This window comes from Phacochoerus africanus, chromosome 14 (assembly GCF_016906955.1).
Source record: "Phacochoerus africanus isolate WHEZ1 chromosome 14, ROS_Pafr_v1, whole genome shotgun sequence".
Lineage (NCBI taxonomy): Eukaryota > Metazoa > Chordata > Mammalia > Artiodactyla > Suidae > Phacochoerus > Phacochoerus africanus.
In genome coordinates this window covers 23,786,406-23,801,180 of record NC_062557.1, presented here as the reverse complement: position 1 = coordinate 23,801,180, position 14,775 = coordinate 23,786,406, and the positions used below count along the sequence as shown (strand labels likewise).

At 54.0% G+C, this 14,775-nt stretch overlaps 1 protein-coding gene across 3 annotated transcripts in view; it reads left to right on the top strand.

Annotated features, from left to right (window-relative positions):
• The window catches only part of ARHGAP23 (Rho GTPase activating protein 23), a 97,815-nt gene that overhangs the window by 56,739 nt on the left and 26,301 nt on the right, over positions 1-14,775 (top strand). For all 3 annotated transcript variants that reach the window (XM_047756931.1, XM_047756932.1, XM_047756933.1), the window contains 5 exons: positions 5,596-5,916; positions 7,224-7,285; positions 7,567-7,697; positions 8,533-8,654; positions 10,961-11,116. In XM_047756931.1, coding sequence (XP_047612887.1) covers positions 5,596-5,916; positions 7,224-7,285; positions 7,567-7,697; positions 8,533-8,654; positions 10,961-11,116 — 792 coding nt within the window. The remainder of the gene's footprint in view (positions 1-5,595; positions 5,917-7,223; positions 7,286-7,566; positions 7,698-8,532; positions 8,655-10,960; positions 11,117-14,775) is intronic.

Below are 14,775 nucleotides of genomic sequence, written 5' to 3'. Positions count from 1 at the left end.
GTGCCATGACTCCAGGGAGCTCGGGCGGCTCGCCTGTCTATGACTCAGTTTCCTCGTCTGTAAATGGAGCTAATCATAACCCTGCATCACACTCCCGGGCTCAGGATTAAATGCCATCTCAGCAAAAGAGTCCACCCGGTGCCTGACCCCAGGGAGCTGCTCTTCTGCTTATCTCTCTTATTTGAATTTTCTACCCTGCCTTACAGGGGTCTTGGACCTGGAAAGAACATAAGCTTTAAAGTCAGACAGACTTGGATTGTCTGCCCAGCCACTTATCAAGGATAAGGCTTTGGGCAACCCCCTTGACTTCTTTTTTCTCTTTTCTCTTTCTCTTTCTTTCTTTCTCCGTTTCTTTATTTTTTTCATATTTGGCCACCCTGCGGCATATGGAGTTCCTGGACCAGGGATCAGATCCGAGCTGCAGTCGCGACCTAAGCCGAGGCTACAGCAACGCCAGATCCTTAACCCACTGTGCTGGGCTGGGAATCGAACCTGAGTGCCAGCGCTTCCAAAATGCTGCTGATCCCCTGGCACCACAGCGGGAGCTCCACCCCCTTAACTTCTAAGCCTCACTTTTCTGATCTGTTAAGATGGGGCCGGCGTGAGGGTGAAGTGGGGTGTGGAATCCAGGCAGGGTTTGTGCCCGTCTGTGCCCTCGTCCAGCCCGCGGATAGTGACCAATGGCCTGCCTGGCTCCAGTTCTCCACTGAGGTTGCAGGGATTCAGTGGTGAGGGAGCCAGGCCAGTCCTGCCCAGCTGGGGTTCATGCTGAGCAGAGAAAGCACATCTTACAAAACAGTTACCAGTTATGATGGGGGAGTTCAGGGGAGCATATGACCCTGACCTCAGCAGGGTGGGGGGGTGTCTGGAAGGGCGTGTGGGGATCCACAGAGCAGGGAGGGAGGGCAGTCTGGGAGAAAGGTGGGAGTGGGTGCTGGGCAGCTGGGAGCCAGGGGCAGGAGACAAAAGCGAGGTGAGGAATCGGGCGGCCGAGCAGCCCCATCACTCAGGCTAAGCCTTTGAGGGGATTTAAAGTCTCAGGGGTGGGAGGTGAGCCCAGGAGGGCACTGTTACATCTGTGAGAGGAGGAGACGGTGCCATTGCTGTTGTCCAGGTGAGCCAGGCAGGTGGGGCCTGATCAGGTTGTGGCATGGGAGCTCCAGAGGAGGGGACAATTTAGCGAGATTTAAGGGGAGGGCAAGCCTGGGCTCGCTGATGGCTGGGCCATGAGGGAGGGTGGAGGAGGCAGTGCTGGTTCCTGGGGTCCCAGCTTGGGCTGTGGGGTCGGTGAATGATGGGACCCTCCCCTGAGCCACAGGGCACTGGAGGGGCAGGTTTGGAGAGAGGAAGCCAAGAGGTTCCTTGGGGGCCTTGTGGAGTCTGAGGCCCCTGGGACTCATCCCGGTGGAGGTGTCCTGGCGACAGAGGCTCCAAGGGAGGCCCACCTGAGGAGGGCATTTTTCCATCAGTGCAGACGCACCTGCAGCCATGGGTGTGGGGACACAGCTAGGCCTCGGGAGGAAGTGTGGGATGGAGACCAGGGAGGAGGAGCCAGGTGTGGACAGACCCTTCCAACACAAGGCTTGAGCCCCTCCGAGGGCCTGGGGAGAACTCCTGACTCCTGCCTGCCTTGTAGCCTGTCCCCCAGCTCTGGGCAGCCTGTGGCAGCCCAGCCACAGTGTCCTGGGCAAGGAGAGGAGAAGACCTTCCACTCCCATCCTAGTCCCTTGTGGCCAGGGAGTCAGGAGATGGAGCCTCAGGTCAGCCTCAGGCCCTGGGTCTGTCCAGGGTCCTGATCACCAGCCAGATGTCTGCTCCAGCGAGTCCAGCCTCCTCCACCCTCCAGCCCCCAGCCTCTTTCAGAGACCACTGACTGTCAGGCAGAGGACGGGCTGGGTGGGTGTGACACGTCCCTGCAGCCACAGACCCAGCCTTTGAGCTGGATGTGACCTCGATCACCTGTTTTACCAGTAGGGCTTAGTGAGGTGGTCGGGGAGGAGGCCTGACTTGTCCAAGGTCACCTCGCTGGTTCAGTCTCAAAGTAGCACCCTCGTCACCACCTCAGGCTGACACTAAGCTGTCTCCTGCTCTGAATGTCCTTGTCCTGTGTCCAGCAGATCTAAGGTGATGGGCAAAGGTTCATGGCCAGACCTGGCGTGTTCACCTGCCAGCCCTGAAGTTTCCTCATCTGATTGGCTTTGAGAACAGAGGCTCCTGCTGGGTGTGGCATGGGAAGGGGGCCATGAGCCTGAAGAAAGGAGCCCCGACTTTGATGGGGAAGATCCTGCAGGGTGCTCCAAGGATGATTGACTCATTGATTCAGTAAATATTGATGAGTGAATATTGATACGTGAACCAGCATGGCTCCAGGCTCTGGAGTATGGAGCTGAGAGGGCAGTCGAGCTCCCTGCCCCAGGAATTTTCTACCTACTGGAGAAAGCCTCCTACAGCCAGGACCCCGAGATTGCAGTGAGCACTCAGGGAAGATGAACAGGGTGATGCGGTTGCCTTTAAGCTGGGAGGAAGGGGGGAGCTGCCGTGACGGGGAAAAGTGCTTAGAGACGGCCTTGCTGAGGAGGTGATTTTTTTTTCAATTAAAAAAATTTTTATTGGAATTCCTGTCGTGGTGCAGTGGTTAACGAATCCAACTGGGAACCATGAGGTTTCAGGTTCGATCCCTGGCTTTGCTCAGTGGGTTAAGGATCTGGCGTTGCCATGAGCTGTGGTGTAGGTCACAGACATGGCTCAGATCCTGCGTTGCTGTGGCTCTGGTGTAGGCTGGTGGCTACAGCTCCGATTAGACGCCTAGCATGGGAACCTCCATGGGCTGCGGGATCGGCTCAAGGAAAGGCAAAAAGACAAAAAGAAAAAAAAATTATTTAATTTTAATTTTATTTTTATGTTTTGTTTTTTAGGGCCACACCTGGGGCATATGGAAGTTCCCAGGCTAGGGGTCAAATCATAGCTGTAGCTGCCGGCCTACACCACAGCCACAGCAATGTGGGATCCAAGCCGTATATATGACCTACAGCACAGCTCACAGCAATGCTGGATCCTTAACCCACTGGGTGAGGCCAGGGATCGAACCCTCGTCCTCATGGATACTAGTTGGGTTCATAACCTGCTGAGCCACAACGAGAACTCCAGGAGGTGACGTTGATGACACTTGAGCTCAAACCTTAAGGGTGAGAAGAAGGCAGCCACATGAAGAAGCGAGAGCAGGGGCTCTGGGCAGAAGGCACAGCAAATGTGAAGACCCCGGGGAGAGGAAGGGCTTGGCTCATTCACTGGCAAAGCTCCCTGTGGCTCGCTCACCATTGTGAGAAAGAGGGAGAGAAGGTGGTTAGGAGAGGGAGGGACCCGATCAAAAAAGACCCTAGATTTGATTCCAGGGGTAGTGGGAAGCCATGAGAGGTGCTAAGCCGGAGAGAGACAGAATCTCGTGGATATTTCTCTCTCTCTCTCTCTTTTTTGTCTTTTTAGGGCTGTTCTCATGGCATGTGGCAGTTCCTAGGCTAGGGGTTGAATTGGAGCTGTAGCTGCCGCCTACGCCACAGCCACAGCAACATAGGATCTGAGTCTCGTCTGCCACCTACATCACTGCTCATGGCAATGCTGATCCTTAACCCACTGGGCGAAGCCAGGGATCGAACCTGCGTCCTCATGGATGCTAGTCAGATTCATTTCTGATGATCCATGACGGGAATGCCTTGTATGCATTTTCAAATGCTTGCTGCAGCCGCTGCATGGAGAATGGCTTGCAGACGGGAGAGTGGAACCTGGGGAGGTTTGTGCAGTTATCCAGGCAAGAGGTGCTGATGGTGCGGACAAGATGGTGGCAGGAAAGAGGGAGTCAAGCAATATTTTGGGAGCAGAGCAGTTGCGGCTTCCTGATGGATTGCATGTCTAGGATGAGGAACAGAGAGGAGTCAAGGGAAACTCCCAGGTTCCCGTTCAACTGGGTGGATGTATCGAGCTGGAAAAGATAAGGGTGGGGTGGAGAACAGGTCTGATGGGGAAAGTCAAGTGCCACATGGTGAGCAAAGAGCATCTGCAGTGCCCGTGGGACAGGCAGGTGGGGACACTGAGCAAACAGTGGGAGGTACCAGAGAGGCTGGGCCGGGGGTATATCTGGGCATCACCATCAGCAGACAGACAGGCTTCAAAGCCACAGGCATGGACAGCATCGTGGGAGAGGTATGCAGAGGGAGGGGGGCTCAGGACAAAGTTCTGGACCTCCCCCCTCTTTCAGGGAAGGGACTCAAGCTCAGCTCTGTTGACATTTTGGGCCAGATGACTCTTTGCTGAGGGATTGTCCTGGGCATCTGGCATGCTTAGCAGCCTCCTTGCCCTCTCCCCACTTAGCACTTCCCCAGCTAAACAACCGAAAGTGTCTCTAGACAAATATCCCCTGGTGGCACTTCGCCCTAGTTGAGAACCGCTAGTGCAGAGGATGTTGGGAGTGGGGGGAACCAGGGAAGTCGCCAGCGGAATTAGGAGGAAAACCAAGGACCATAGGGTTCTGGATGCCAAGAGGGAAGGAGTGACTGCAGGCAAGAGGCTGAGCCAAGGACTGAGAAGGGCCCAGAAGCCACCACTGACTTTAGCAGCATGGGGACTGGGTGCCCTGATGAGCAGCTTCCTGGGAAGGGGTTGCTAAGTTGTCCTGAGTGAGAGGCCAGAGAGAGGGGAGAGCAAGTGTGGTTGGCAATTTTTTTATTTTTTTGATTTTTAGGGTTGCACCCGAAACATATAAATGTTTCCAGGCTAGGGGTCCAATCAGAGCTGCAGCCACCGGCCTACACCACAGCTCACGGCAACGCCAGATCCTTAACCCACTGAGCGAGGCCAGGGATCAAACCTGCAACCTCATGGTTCCTAGTCAGATTCCTTTGCTGCGCCATGAAGGGAACCCCTGGTTGGCAATCCTTGGTTAGTTTTGCCATGAAGGGGAGCAGTAAGTAGGTGGACCAGTGATGGCTTAGAGGGATTTTACTTAATGTAAGGTGGATCATGTTTGGTGATGGTGGTGGTAGGGTGGGGGGCTGTTTGCCCTTTGGAGCCCCCCCTGCCGGTTCTCTGGGGCATTGCCGACCCCAGAGGAGTATCGATGTCAGCATTTAAATATGTTAGCATTTTATTTATTTATTTATTTATTTATTTATTTATTTATTTATTTATCTGGCTGTGACTGTGGCATGTGGAAGTTCTCAGGCCAGGGATCAAACCTGTGCTACAGCAAGGATCCAGTCTGCCGTGGTGACAAAGCCAGATCCTTAATCTTCAACTGGGGAACTCCTCAATATGCTAGCTAGCATTTACAGAGAAGGTTGGGGACCCTCTGGGGGCACCGAGAGCACCGGGTAGAGGTGTCCAGGCAGGTGAGGGCTGAGAGACTGGGGGGACCGTGGAGGCTGCCCCAGGTGCCTGCAGGAGTGGAGCAGGGGGCTCCTGGCGGGCAATGGGTGGGGTCCCCACTGCTGTCCCCTGTCGGCAGCTTCTTAGGCCCCCCGTGGGGCCCTGGGGGCGGGGAGGGCAGGCCTGGCCTCTCACCCCTCCCCTCCCCTCTCTCCCCTCTCCCCTGTCTCCCTGCAGAAAGCGGGCGGCGGCCTGCGCCAGTGGAAGCGGGTGTACGCCGCGCTGCGGGCGCGCTCCCTCTCGCTGAGCAAGGAGCGGCGGGAGCCCGGGCCGGCGGCGGCGGCGGGGGCGGCGGCGGCCGTCGCAGGTGAGGACGAGGCGGCGCCCGTCTGCATCGGCTCCTGCCTGGTGGACATCTCCTACAGCGAGACCAAGAGGAGGCACGTGTTCCGGCTGACCACCGCTGACTTCTGTGAATATCTCTTTCAGGCTGAGGACCGGGATGACATGCTGGGCTGGATCAGAGCGATCCGGGAGAACAGCAGGGCCGAGGGCGAGGTGAGGGCCGGGCCGGCCCCAGCCGGGCCGGGGAGGGCGGGCGCAGGCCCCGGGCGCCCCTCACCTGCCGGGCTTCTCCCTTCGCTGCTCTGAGCCTCAGTCCCATATTGTGTGAGATGGGGTAACCGGGGGACACTGGACAACCGTGCCCACCTAGGGTTTGGTGTGAAGGGAGGATGCGTGGAACAGTGGCTCACAGAGGACTTGGCATCCTCAGGGTTTCATGACTGGCAGTAACCAGAATAGCTGGGGGAATGATAATTATTATTCTCATGTTGTTATGTCTGCCTTGGGCAGGCTCTGGCCCAGAGGTCAGCTCCAGGCCAAGCTCAGGCTCTTCTTGCTGGAGGTTCCAGAGTCAGGGGTCTCCTGTGCAGCGTATTACAGAATGAGGTGCCCCCGGGCCAGAACCGTGGCTGGCGCCTCTGACAGAGCTGGCCTGTCTGCAGGGGCACAAACACATTGACCTTGGGAGCAGGCCAAGAGGATTGGCCTTTGGCAGCCGGCAGCCGGGGCTGAGCCAAGGGCTTTGGCAGGGACTTCAGGAGAATTTTTCAGTGGCGCCCCCTCCTGGGCAGCCACAGCTGCACACCAGGGGCCTGGGCTGGGGTTTCTGCCTCTGCTCACCCCCTCTGCCAGGTGCCCCCCACAAAGGTACTTTCACACACCTGCACAGAGTTATGTAGGGGTCTTGAGCTTGGGGACTGGTCTCCACCAAGAGGATGGTGGGCTTGGGCCCTGGTCCAGACGTGCACCTGCTCTGGCCACGGGGACAGGGGTGCTAGGGCATGCTGAGGACACGAGGTCTCATTGAGCCAGGCCCTGCCCCCCAGTACATTGTTTCTCCTCACTGCCAGGCTGAAAGTACCTGGCACCTGGAGCCCTTTTCTAGGGGGACTGGCTGTGCTGTCTCCAACAGGGCACGATCAGGGCCGGGGAGGTCCCAAGTCACCTTCATTATTGCAAGAGCTGCCCGTCTTGGGTACCTCATCTGTCCCTTGCCAGGACCACCATCAGTGCTGTGTGCAGAATTCTGCAGCCCAGCCCTGAGGTTGCCATGTTATCTCCCCCTGTTACTGCCCAGGAGACTGAGGCTCAGAGAGGCTAAGCGGATTACCCAAGGTCACACAGCTGGTGAGGGGTTGCTCGGGAGTCCAGCCCTGGTGTTTCTTCCTCCAGGGGCTGTATCCTCCAGCTGGCGGATGGAGGAGAGGGGAGGCGAGGTCGAGGCAGGGGCCAGGGAGAAGCCCTAGGTGGGCTGGCCATAGGCACTGATGAGGTCTGCTTTCTCTTCCCTTCTCCTCCAGGACCCCGGCTGTGCCAACCAAGCTCTGATCAGCAAGAAGCTTAATGATTACCGCAAAGTGAGGTGAGGCCCAGCCTTCATGGAGCAGCCCTGGCCGTGGGGTGGGGGACACCCTGGGCAGAGGTCATCTTCCTGGCCCACCTCCAGGCCGGAGGGCCACCCCCGAATTGCCCTCTGCTGGAGGCCGGGAGGGTGGCAGGGGCGTTAAGGCCTCCAGTCCCCCGAAGGGCATGCAGGGGTGGCCTCAGGGCTGGAGGGGAGGTCTGAAGTGGTGGGAGGCCAGGGCAGGGGGCATGCTGGTCACCCCCCCATGAAGACCTCTCCTCTCCCCTCTTCCTACACAGCCATAGCTCTGGGCCCAAAGCTGATGCCTCCCCAAAAGGCTCTCGTGGCCTGGGGGGCCTCAAGTCTGAGTTCCTCAAACAGAGTACGGCACGAGGCCTCAGGACTCAGGACCAGCCTGCAGGGAGCAAGGGTAGGAAGGCGGCTGCTGAGGGGGTGGCGTGCACGCATGCATGTAGGAGGGTGGGGGTCAGCCTGTGGGTCTACATGGGAGCAGAGGGCGTGTGTGTGTGTGTGTGTGTGTTGGGCTGTGTGTGGGTCTGTGGCTGTGCATCTCGGTTATCCTTGTGTGTCTGTCTGTGTGTGTACACCTGTGAGGGTCTGGGGGCTCTCTGAGCCTCAGGGGTGGAAGGGTCTGGAACTTGATGTCTTTCTTTCTGTGACATCCGGGTGGTCCTTCAGTCTCTGCTTGTGCCCCTTCGGGAGAAGGAAGCTCATCCTCTCTGCAGGCAGCCTTTTTCATCTTCACACAATTTTTTTGCCTTTTTTTAGGGCCATACCCATAGTATATGGAAGTTCCCAGGCTAGGGGTTGAGTCAGAGCTATAGCCTGTGTCCTCATGGATACTGGTCCCGCTGAGTCACAACAGGAACTCCCATCGTCGCACACGTTTGGCTCTTAGAATGTTCTTCCTTTGGTTGAACTAGAATCTATGGCCACCACCTTGTTAAACAGGGGGCCACACAGAAGTCCTGACTTTACTCTGAAGCCACTTCTTTGGGGCCACACAGAAGTCCTGACTTTACTCTGAGGCCTCTTTTCTCCAGGGTAAATACCCTCCCCTCTTTGGCCTTCTCTGTTGGGATGTAATTTCCCATCAGCCCTCAGCATCCCAGTTGCTTCTCTCACAGGGTCCCCGTGTGTCCAGTGTGTGAATGCGAAGGGGGGGTGTGTGTGAGCAAGTGCGGCTGCTGCCCCTCCCAGGGCCCCCAGCTCACCCCGGCTCTCTCTGCCTCTCCCAACCCCAGATGACAGTGCCGCCACCCCCAAAGCCCCCTGGGGCATCAATATCATCAAGAAGAATAAGAAGGCAGTGCCCAGGGCATTTGGGGTCCGGCTGGAGGAGTGCCAACCAGCCACGGAGAACCAGGTGGGTTCCAGCACACTCCAGAGCCAGGGAAGTGGGGTGAACGAGGCAGCGAGGCACTTTGGAACCCGCTCTGCACCTCGTTTTGCCGTCACAGTTGGGCACACGGCCCAGGGAGGGAGCCGCAGAACTGAGACAGAGCCCAGAATCCCTGACGCCCAGCTGGTGCTCCTCAGACTATGGCCAGGCTTTCGTGCTATTTCCAGCCCCCAGACTGGAGGTGGCGAAGGCCTTTGTACCCGTGCCCTTGGCTTCTGCCCTTGCACTGCTCCTAGCTTGCCCTCCCCACCTCCTCTGGCCCATTGGTGGAGAATGTTGGCTTTTTTTTTTTTCATATGTTGAAGCATATATAGTTGCTGTACAATATTGTATCAGTTGCAGGTATTCAGTACAATGATTCACAATTGTTAAAGGTTATAACTCTATAGGAGTTCCCGTCGTGGCTCAGCGGAAGTGAACCCAACTAGTATCCATGAGGATGTGGGTTAAATCCTGGCTTTGCTCAGTGGGTCAGGGATCCCACGCCGCCATGAGCTGTGATGTAGGTCGCAGACACGGCTCAGATCCTGTGTTGCTGTGCCTGTGGTGTAGGCCGGCAGCTGTAGCTCCGATTGGACCCCTAGCCTGGGAACCTCCATATGCCACAGATGTGGCCCTAGAAAGATAAAAAAAAGTTATGCTACTCCATAGTCTTTAAAAAATATTGTCTGTTTCCTGTGTTGTACTATATATAAATGTATTTTTGGCTGCCCCTCCCCAGCATATGTAGTTCCCGGGCCAGGGATCAGATCTGAGCTGCAGTTGCAGCCTATGGTGTCAGCTGCGGCAGTGCCAGGTTCTGAACCCACTCTGCTGGGCAGGGGATTGAACCTGCATCTCAGGGCTCCGGAAATAATGGAATTGGTGAATTCCATTATGCCACCAGTTCTGTTGCATCATAGTGGAAGCTCCTGTACAGTATATTCTTATAGCTTGTTTTATACCTAATAGTTTATACCCCTTACTCCCCTCCCCTGTATTGCCCCTCCCCGCTTCCCTCTCCCCACTGGTAACAGCTAGTTTGTTCTCTAGATCTGTGAGTCTGTTTCTTTTTTTTTCTTTTTTCTTTTTTTTTGCCTTTTTGCCTTTTCTAGGGCCACTCCCGCAGCATATGGAGGTTCCCAGGCTAGGGGTCAAATCGGAGCTGTAGCCACCGGCCTACGCCAGAGCCACCAGAGCATCTGCAACCTACACCACAGCTCACAGCAATGCCAGATCCTTAACCCACTGAGCAAGGCCAGGGATCGAACCTGCAACCTCGTGGTTCTTAGTCGGATTCATTAACCCCTGTGCCACAACGGGAACTCTTTTTTTGTTATATTAACTAGTTTGTTTTATTTTTTTAGATTTCACATGTAAGTGATATCACACAGTATTTGTCTTTCTCCGACTTATTTCACTTAGCATAATGCCCTTCAAGTGCATCCATGTTGCTACAAATGGCGAAAGTTTATTCTTTTTCATGACCAAGTACTATTCCATTGTCTATACACCACATCTTTATCCATTCATCTGTTAATGGGCGCTTAGTTTGCTTTCATATCTTGGCAACCATAAATAATGCTGCTATGAACATTGGGGCGCATGTATCTTTTTGAAATGGTGTTTCTGGTTTTCTCAGATACATACACAGAAGTGGAATTGCTGGGTTGGATGATAGCTCTAGTCTGTTTTTTGAGAAACCTCCATACTGTTTTCCACAGTGGCTGTGCCAATTTACCTTCCCACCAGCAGTGTATGAGGGTTCTGTTTTGTCCACATCCTCGCCAACACTTGCTTTTTGTGGTCTTTTTGATGATAGCCATTCTGACAGGTGTGAGGTGGTATCTCATTATGTTTTTTTTGTTTGTTTTTTGGCCACATGGGCAGCACGTGGAAGTTCCCTGCGTCAGGGATTGAACCCTCGCCGCAGTTGTGACCTGCACTGCAGTTGCAACCTGCACCACAGCTGCAGCAAGGCAAATCCTTAACCCCTGTGCCACAAGGAAACTTGCTCGTTATGGTTTTGATTTGTATGCCGTGGTGATTAGTGATATTGAGCAGCTCTCCATGTGCCTGTTGGCCGCCTGCGTTTCCTCCTAGGGAAAAAGTCTATTCACTTCTTCCGCTCATTTTTCAATCGGGTTGTCTGTATTTCTGATGTTGGGTTGTAGGAGATCTTTGTGTATGTTGGCTGTTAACCCCTTATTGGTCATATCGCATGCAAATTATTTTCTCCCGAGAAAGCTGTTTTTACCCTCCCTAACACCCCAGCCTTGCTGTGTCCCCAGCGTGTCCCCCTGATCGTGGCTGCGTGCTGTCGTATCGTGGAGGCACGGGGGCTGGAGTCTACGGGCATTTACCGAGTGCCAGGCAATAATGCAGTGGTGTCCAGCCTGCAGGAGCAGCTCAACCGTGGCCCCGGTGACATCAACCTGCAGGACGAGGTGAGTCTGTGGAAGGGGGGCCACTGTGGTGCGTGTGTCTGTTGTGTCATTGTGCTCTGTGATGTGCCCAGCACTGGACCAGGGCACCACAGTGGACAAGACAGGACTTGCCTCTGAAGGCCAGCCCGAGGATGGGCATCGCCCCAGCTGCCGCCCAGCAGGTGGATGTGTTCATGGCCTGGGAGCCTGGAGGCAGAGGCTGGAGGCTGACAGAGTTTTGGGCCTCGAGGATGAGTCAAGTTCACAAAAAGCCAGTGAAAGCCAGGAAAGGGCACTCCAGGCAGAAGGAACGGCCTGGGGGAAGGCGGGGGCCCGGAGCTTTGCCAGCAGTCACCACGCCTTCTCTGGAAAGGGCCAGGTGGCAAGTATTGCAGGCTTTGGTTACCACGCGGTCTTTTGCAAACACTCCTCCTCCTTCTTCGCTTCCTTCTCGTTTTTCTTTCCTTCCTTCCTCTGTCCGTTCTTTTCTTTCTTCCTTCCCTCCTTCCTGTCTGTCTGTCTGTCTGTCTGTCTTTCTTTCTTTCTTTCTTTCTTTCTTTCTTTTTCCTTCCTTCCTTCCTTCTTTCTGTCTGTCTCTCTCTCTTTCTTTTTAAGGCTGCACCCATGGCATATGGAGGTTCCCAGGCTAGGGGCTGAATTGGAGCTGCAGCTGCCGGCCTACACCACAGCCACAGCAACACGGGATCTGAGCCACATCTGCCGGCCTACACCACAGTTCACGGCAACGCCAGATCCTTAACCCATTGAGTGGGGACCAGGGGTCGAACCCATGTCCTCATGGATACTAGTTGGGTTCTTAATCCACTGAGCCACCACGGGAACTCCTCATCCTTGTTTTTCCTCACAATCCTTTAAAAATGTAAAAACATTTAGCTCAAGAGCCACAGGAAAACAAGTTGTTGGCCGTGGTTTGCAGACCCCTGATTAGAAGAAGGGGAGCATGTAGTGTTTGCTGAAGTGGCTGCAGCTCGGGAAGAGAAAGGGCCGATCAGATGAGACCAGACCAACTCGTGAACGGATCTGACAATCACACTTCAGGGTTTGCAGCAGGTTATGATGACTGTAAATGGAACATAACCTTTCACAGCTGTGAATCACTGTGGTGTACACTTGAAACTTATAATACCGCACATCAGCTGTGTCTCAACTAAAAAGAGAAGTGTTGGCGTTTCTGCTTTGTGCAGTGGGTTAAGAATCCAACTGCGGTGGCACCGATTGCTACAGAGGTGTGGGTTTGATCCTCAGCCTCGCAAAGTGGGTTAAAGGATCTGGCACTGCCACATCTGTGGCATAGGGAGCAGCTGTGGCTCAGATTCAGTCTCTGGCCTGGGAACTTCCATATGCCTCTAGTGCAGCCAATTTAAAAGGGGGGCTGGGACTTCCTGTTGTGGCTCAGCGGTAATGAATCTGACTGGAATCCATGAGGACACAGGTTCGATCCCTGGCCTTGCTCAATGGGTTAAGGATCAGCGTTGTCATGAGATGTGATCTTGCTCGAATCTGGTGTTGCTGTGGCCGTGGTGTAGGCTGGCAGCTGCAGCTCTGATTCGAGCCCTAGCCTGGGAACTTCCATGCTGCGGGTGTAGCCCTAAAAAGACAAAAACAAAAAACAAAACAAAACAGGAGTTCTCATCTTGGCTCATTGGGTTAAGGGCCCAATGTTATCTCTATGAGAATGTGGGTTTGGTTCCTGGCCTTGCTCAGTGGATTTAGAATCCGCGTTGCTGCAAACTGTGGCATAGGTTGCAGTTACAGCTCTGATCCGGTGTTCCAGTGGCTGTGGCGTATCCCTTAGTTGCGGCTCTGATGATTCAACCCCTGGCCCAGGAACTTCCATATGCTGCAGGTGTGGCCATAAAAGAGACAGAGAGAGAGAGAAGTGTTTAAGTCCGGAAAAAAATTACTTCGAGGAGCTCTAGTTAAAGTAGAGCAAGCACTGTCCATCCAATCTTTCCTACTGATTCAGCCTAAAAATCCTGGGCAGGATATATGAATACCATCAATAACTCTGAAGAATGGATACAGCAGACCAAAGAGGTCAAGGCCATGAATGCCGCATTCCAAGGAAGATCAAGGCCATCTAATGGAAACTCCCAAACTGTCTTTCCTGTCTAAGAATGTTTCTGCACTTTCTTCTTCTATTTTTTTTTTTTTTGTCTTTCTGTCTTTTTTAGGGCTGCACCTGCGGCACATGGAGGTTCCCAGGCTAGGGGTCCAATAGGAGATGTGGCCTCCGGCCTACATCAGAGCCACAGAAACTTGGGATCCAAGCCGCGTCTGCGACCTACGCCACAGCTCACGGCAACGCTGGATCCTTAACCCACTGGGCAAGGCCAGGGATCGAACTCACATCCTCGTGAATGCCAGTTGGGTTTGTTAACTGCTGAGCCACAACGGAAACTCCTGATTCTGCACTTTCATTGCAATTCATCCTCTTCTGCTCTCATGGAGAGAGATGTTCATGTCTGCAACCCATGTTTCCCTATTTCCTCTAGAATTCTGCTCTGTCAGTCATCTCTCCTTTCTCTTTTGCTGTGAACTGAATTGCGTCCTTCCAGAATTCATGCGTGGGAAGCCCTAATTCCCAGGATGACTGTGTTTGGAGAGGGCCTTGTAGGAGGTGTTTAAGGTTAAATACAGTCGTAAAGTCGGGACCCTGATACAACAGGATTAGTGTCCCTTGTAAGAGGAGGCCCCAGAGAGCTCCCTCCCTCCTTCTCCTTTGTGAGGACACAGCAAGAACCAGGGTTGCCTGCCCCACCAAAGACCAAATGGGCTAACACCTTGATCTTAGATTTCCCAGCCTCCAGGGTTTTAAGAAAATAAATAAATAAAGCTGGGGCAAATATCCAAATAAATATTTCAGTTTTTAAAAAAGTTTGCAAGAGTTCCTATTGTGGCTCAGTGGTAACAAACTGACTAGTATCCATGAGGATGTGGGTTTCATCCCTGGCCTTGCTCAGTGGGTTAAGGATCTGGTGTTGCCATGAGCTGCGATAAGCGTCGCAGACACGGCTCGGATCCCGTGTTGCTGTGGCTGTGGGGTAGGTAGGCCAGCAGCTGCAGCTCTGATTGGACCCCTAGCCTGGGAACTTGCATATGCTGCAGGTACGGCCCTAAAAAGAAAAATACATACCCACTTGCATACGTACATACATACGTAAACTTTGCAGCAGGGTCAGTGTTTCCCAGAATCCTAAGGTTCCCCAGAGAGGCTGTGGGAGGCCAGGGGCAGGTCAGGACCCCCCACCCCCCATCCTTGTTTGAACTAGTGTTGCCTGCTTTGCTCTGTCTGCTTTTTTACGTCGATTTTTTTCCTGTTGAGTTTTCACATGTGATTTTACTTGACAAAAAAGGCTCTGCTGGAAAAGATGTTTTGGAAAACCATGAGCCCAGGCAGTGAAGTCCCCTGAGTCACATACTCTGAAGCTGTATGTGAAGCCATAAGACAGTTTTCCTGCCCTTGGGAAAAGATTGGGAGACAAGACAAGTACGTGTGAAACAGCGGACAAGAGAAAAGGCTGATTCTCCTCAAGGACCAGGCTGTGTGATGAGGAAGGAGGGGTTGCTGGGGGCTGGAGCAGTGGTGACCTTGAAATGTTTGAATCTTTGAAAGATGAATAAGGAAGGCAGTCCAGGCAGGGGGTGCCGGCATTTTC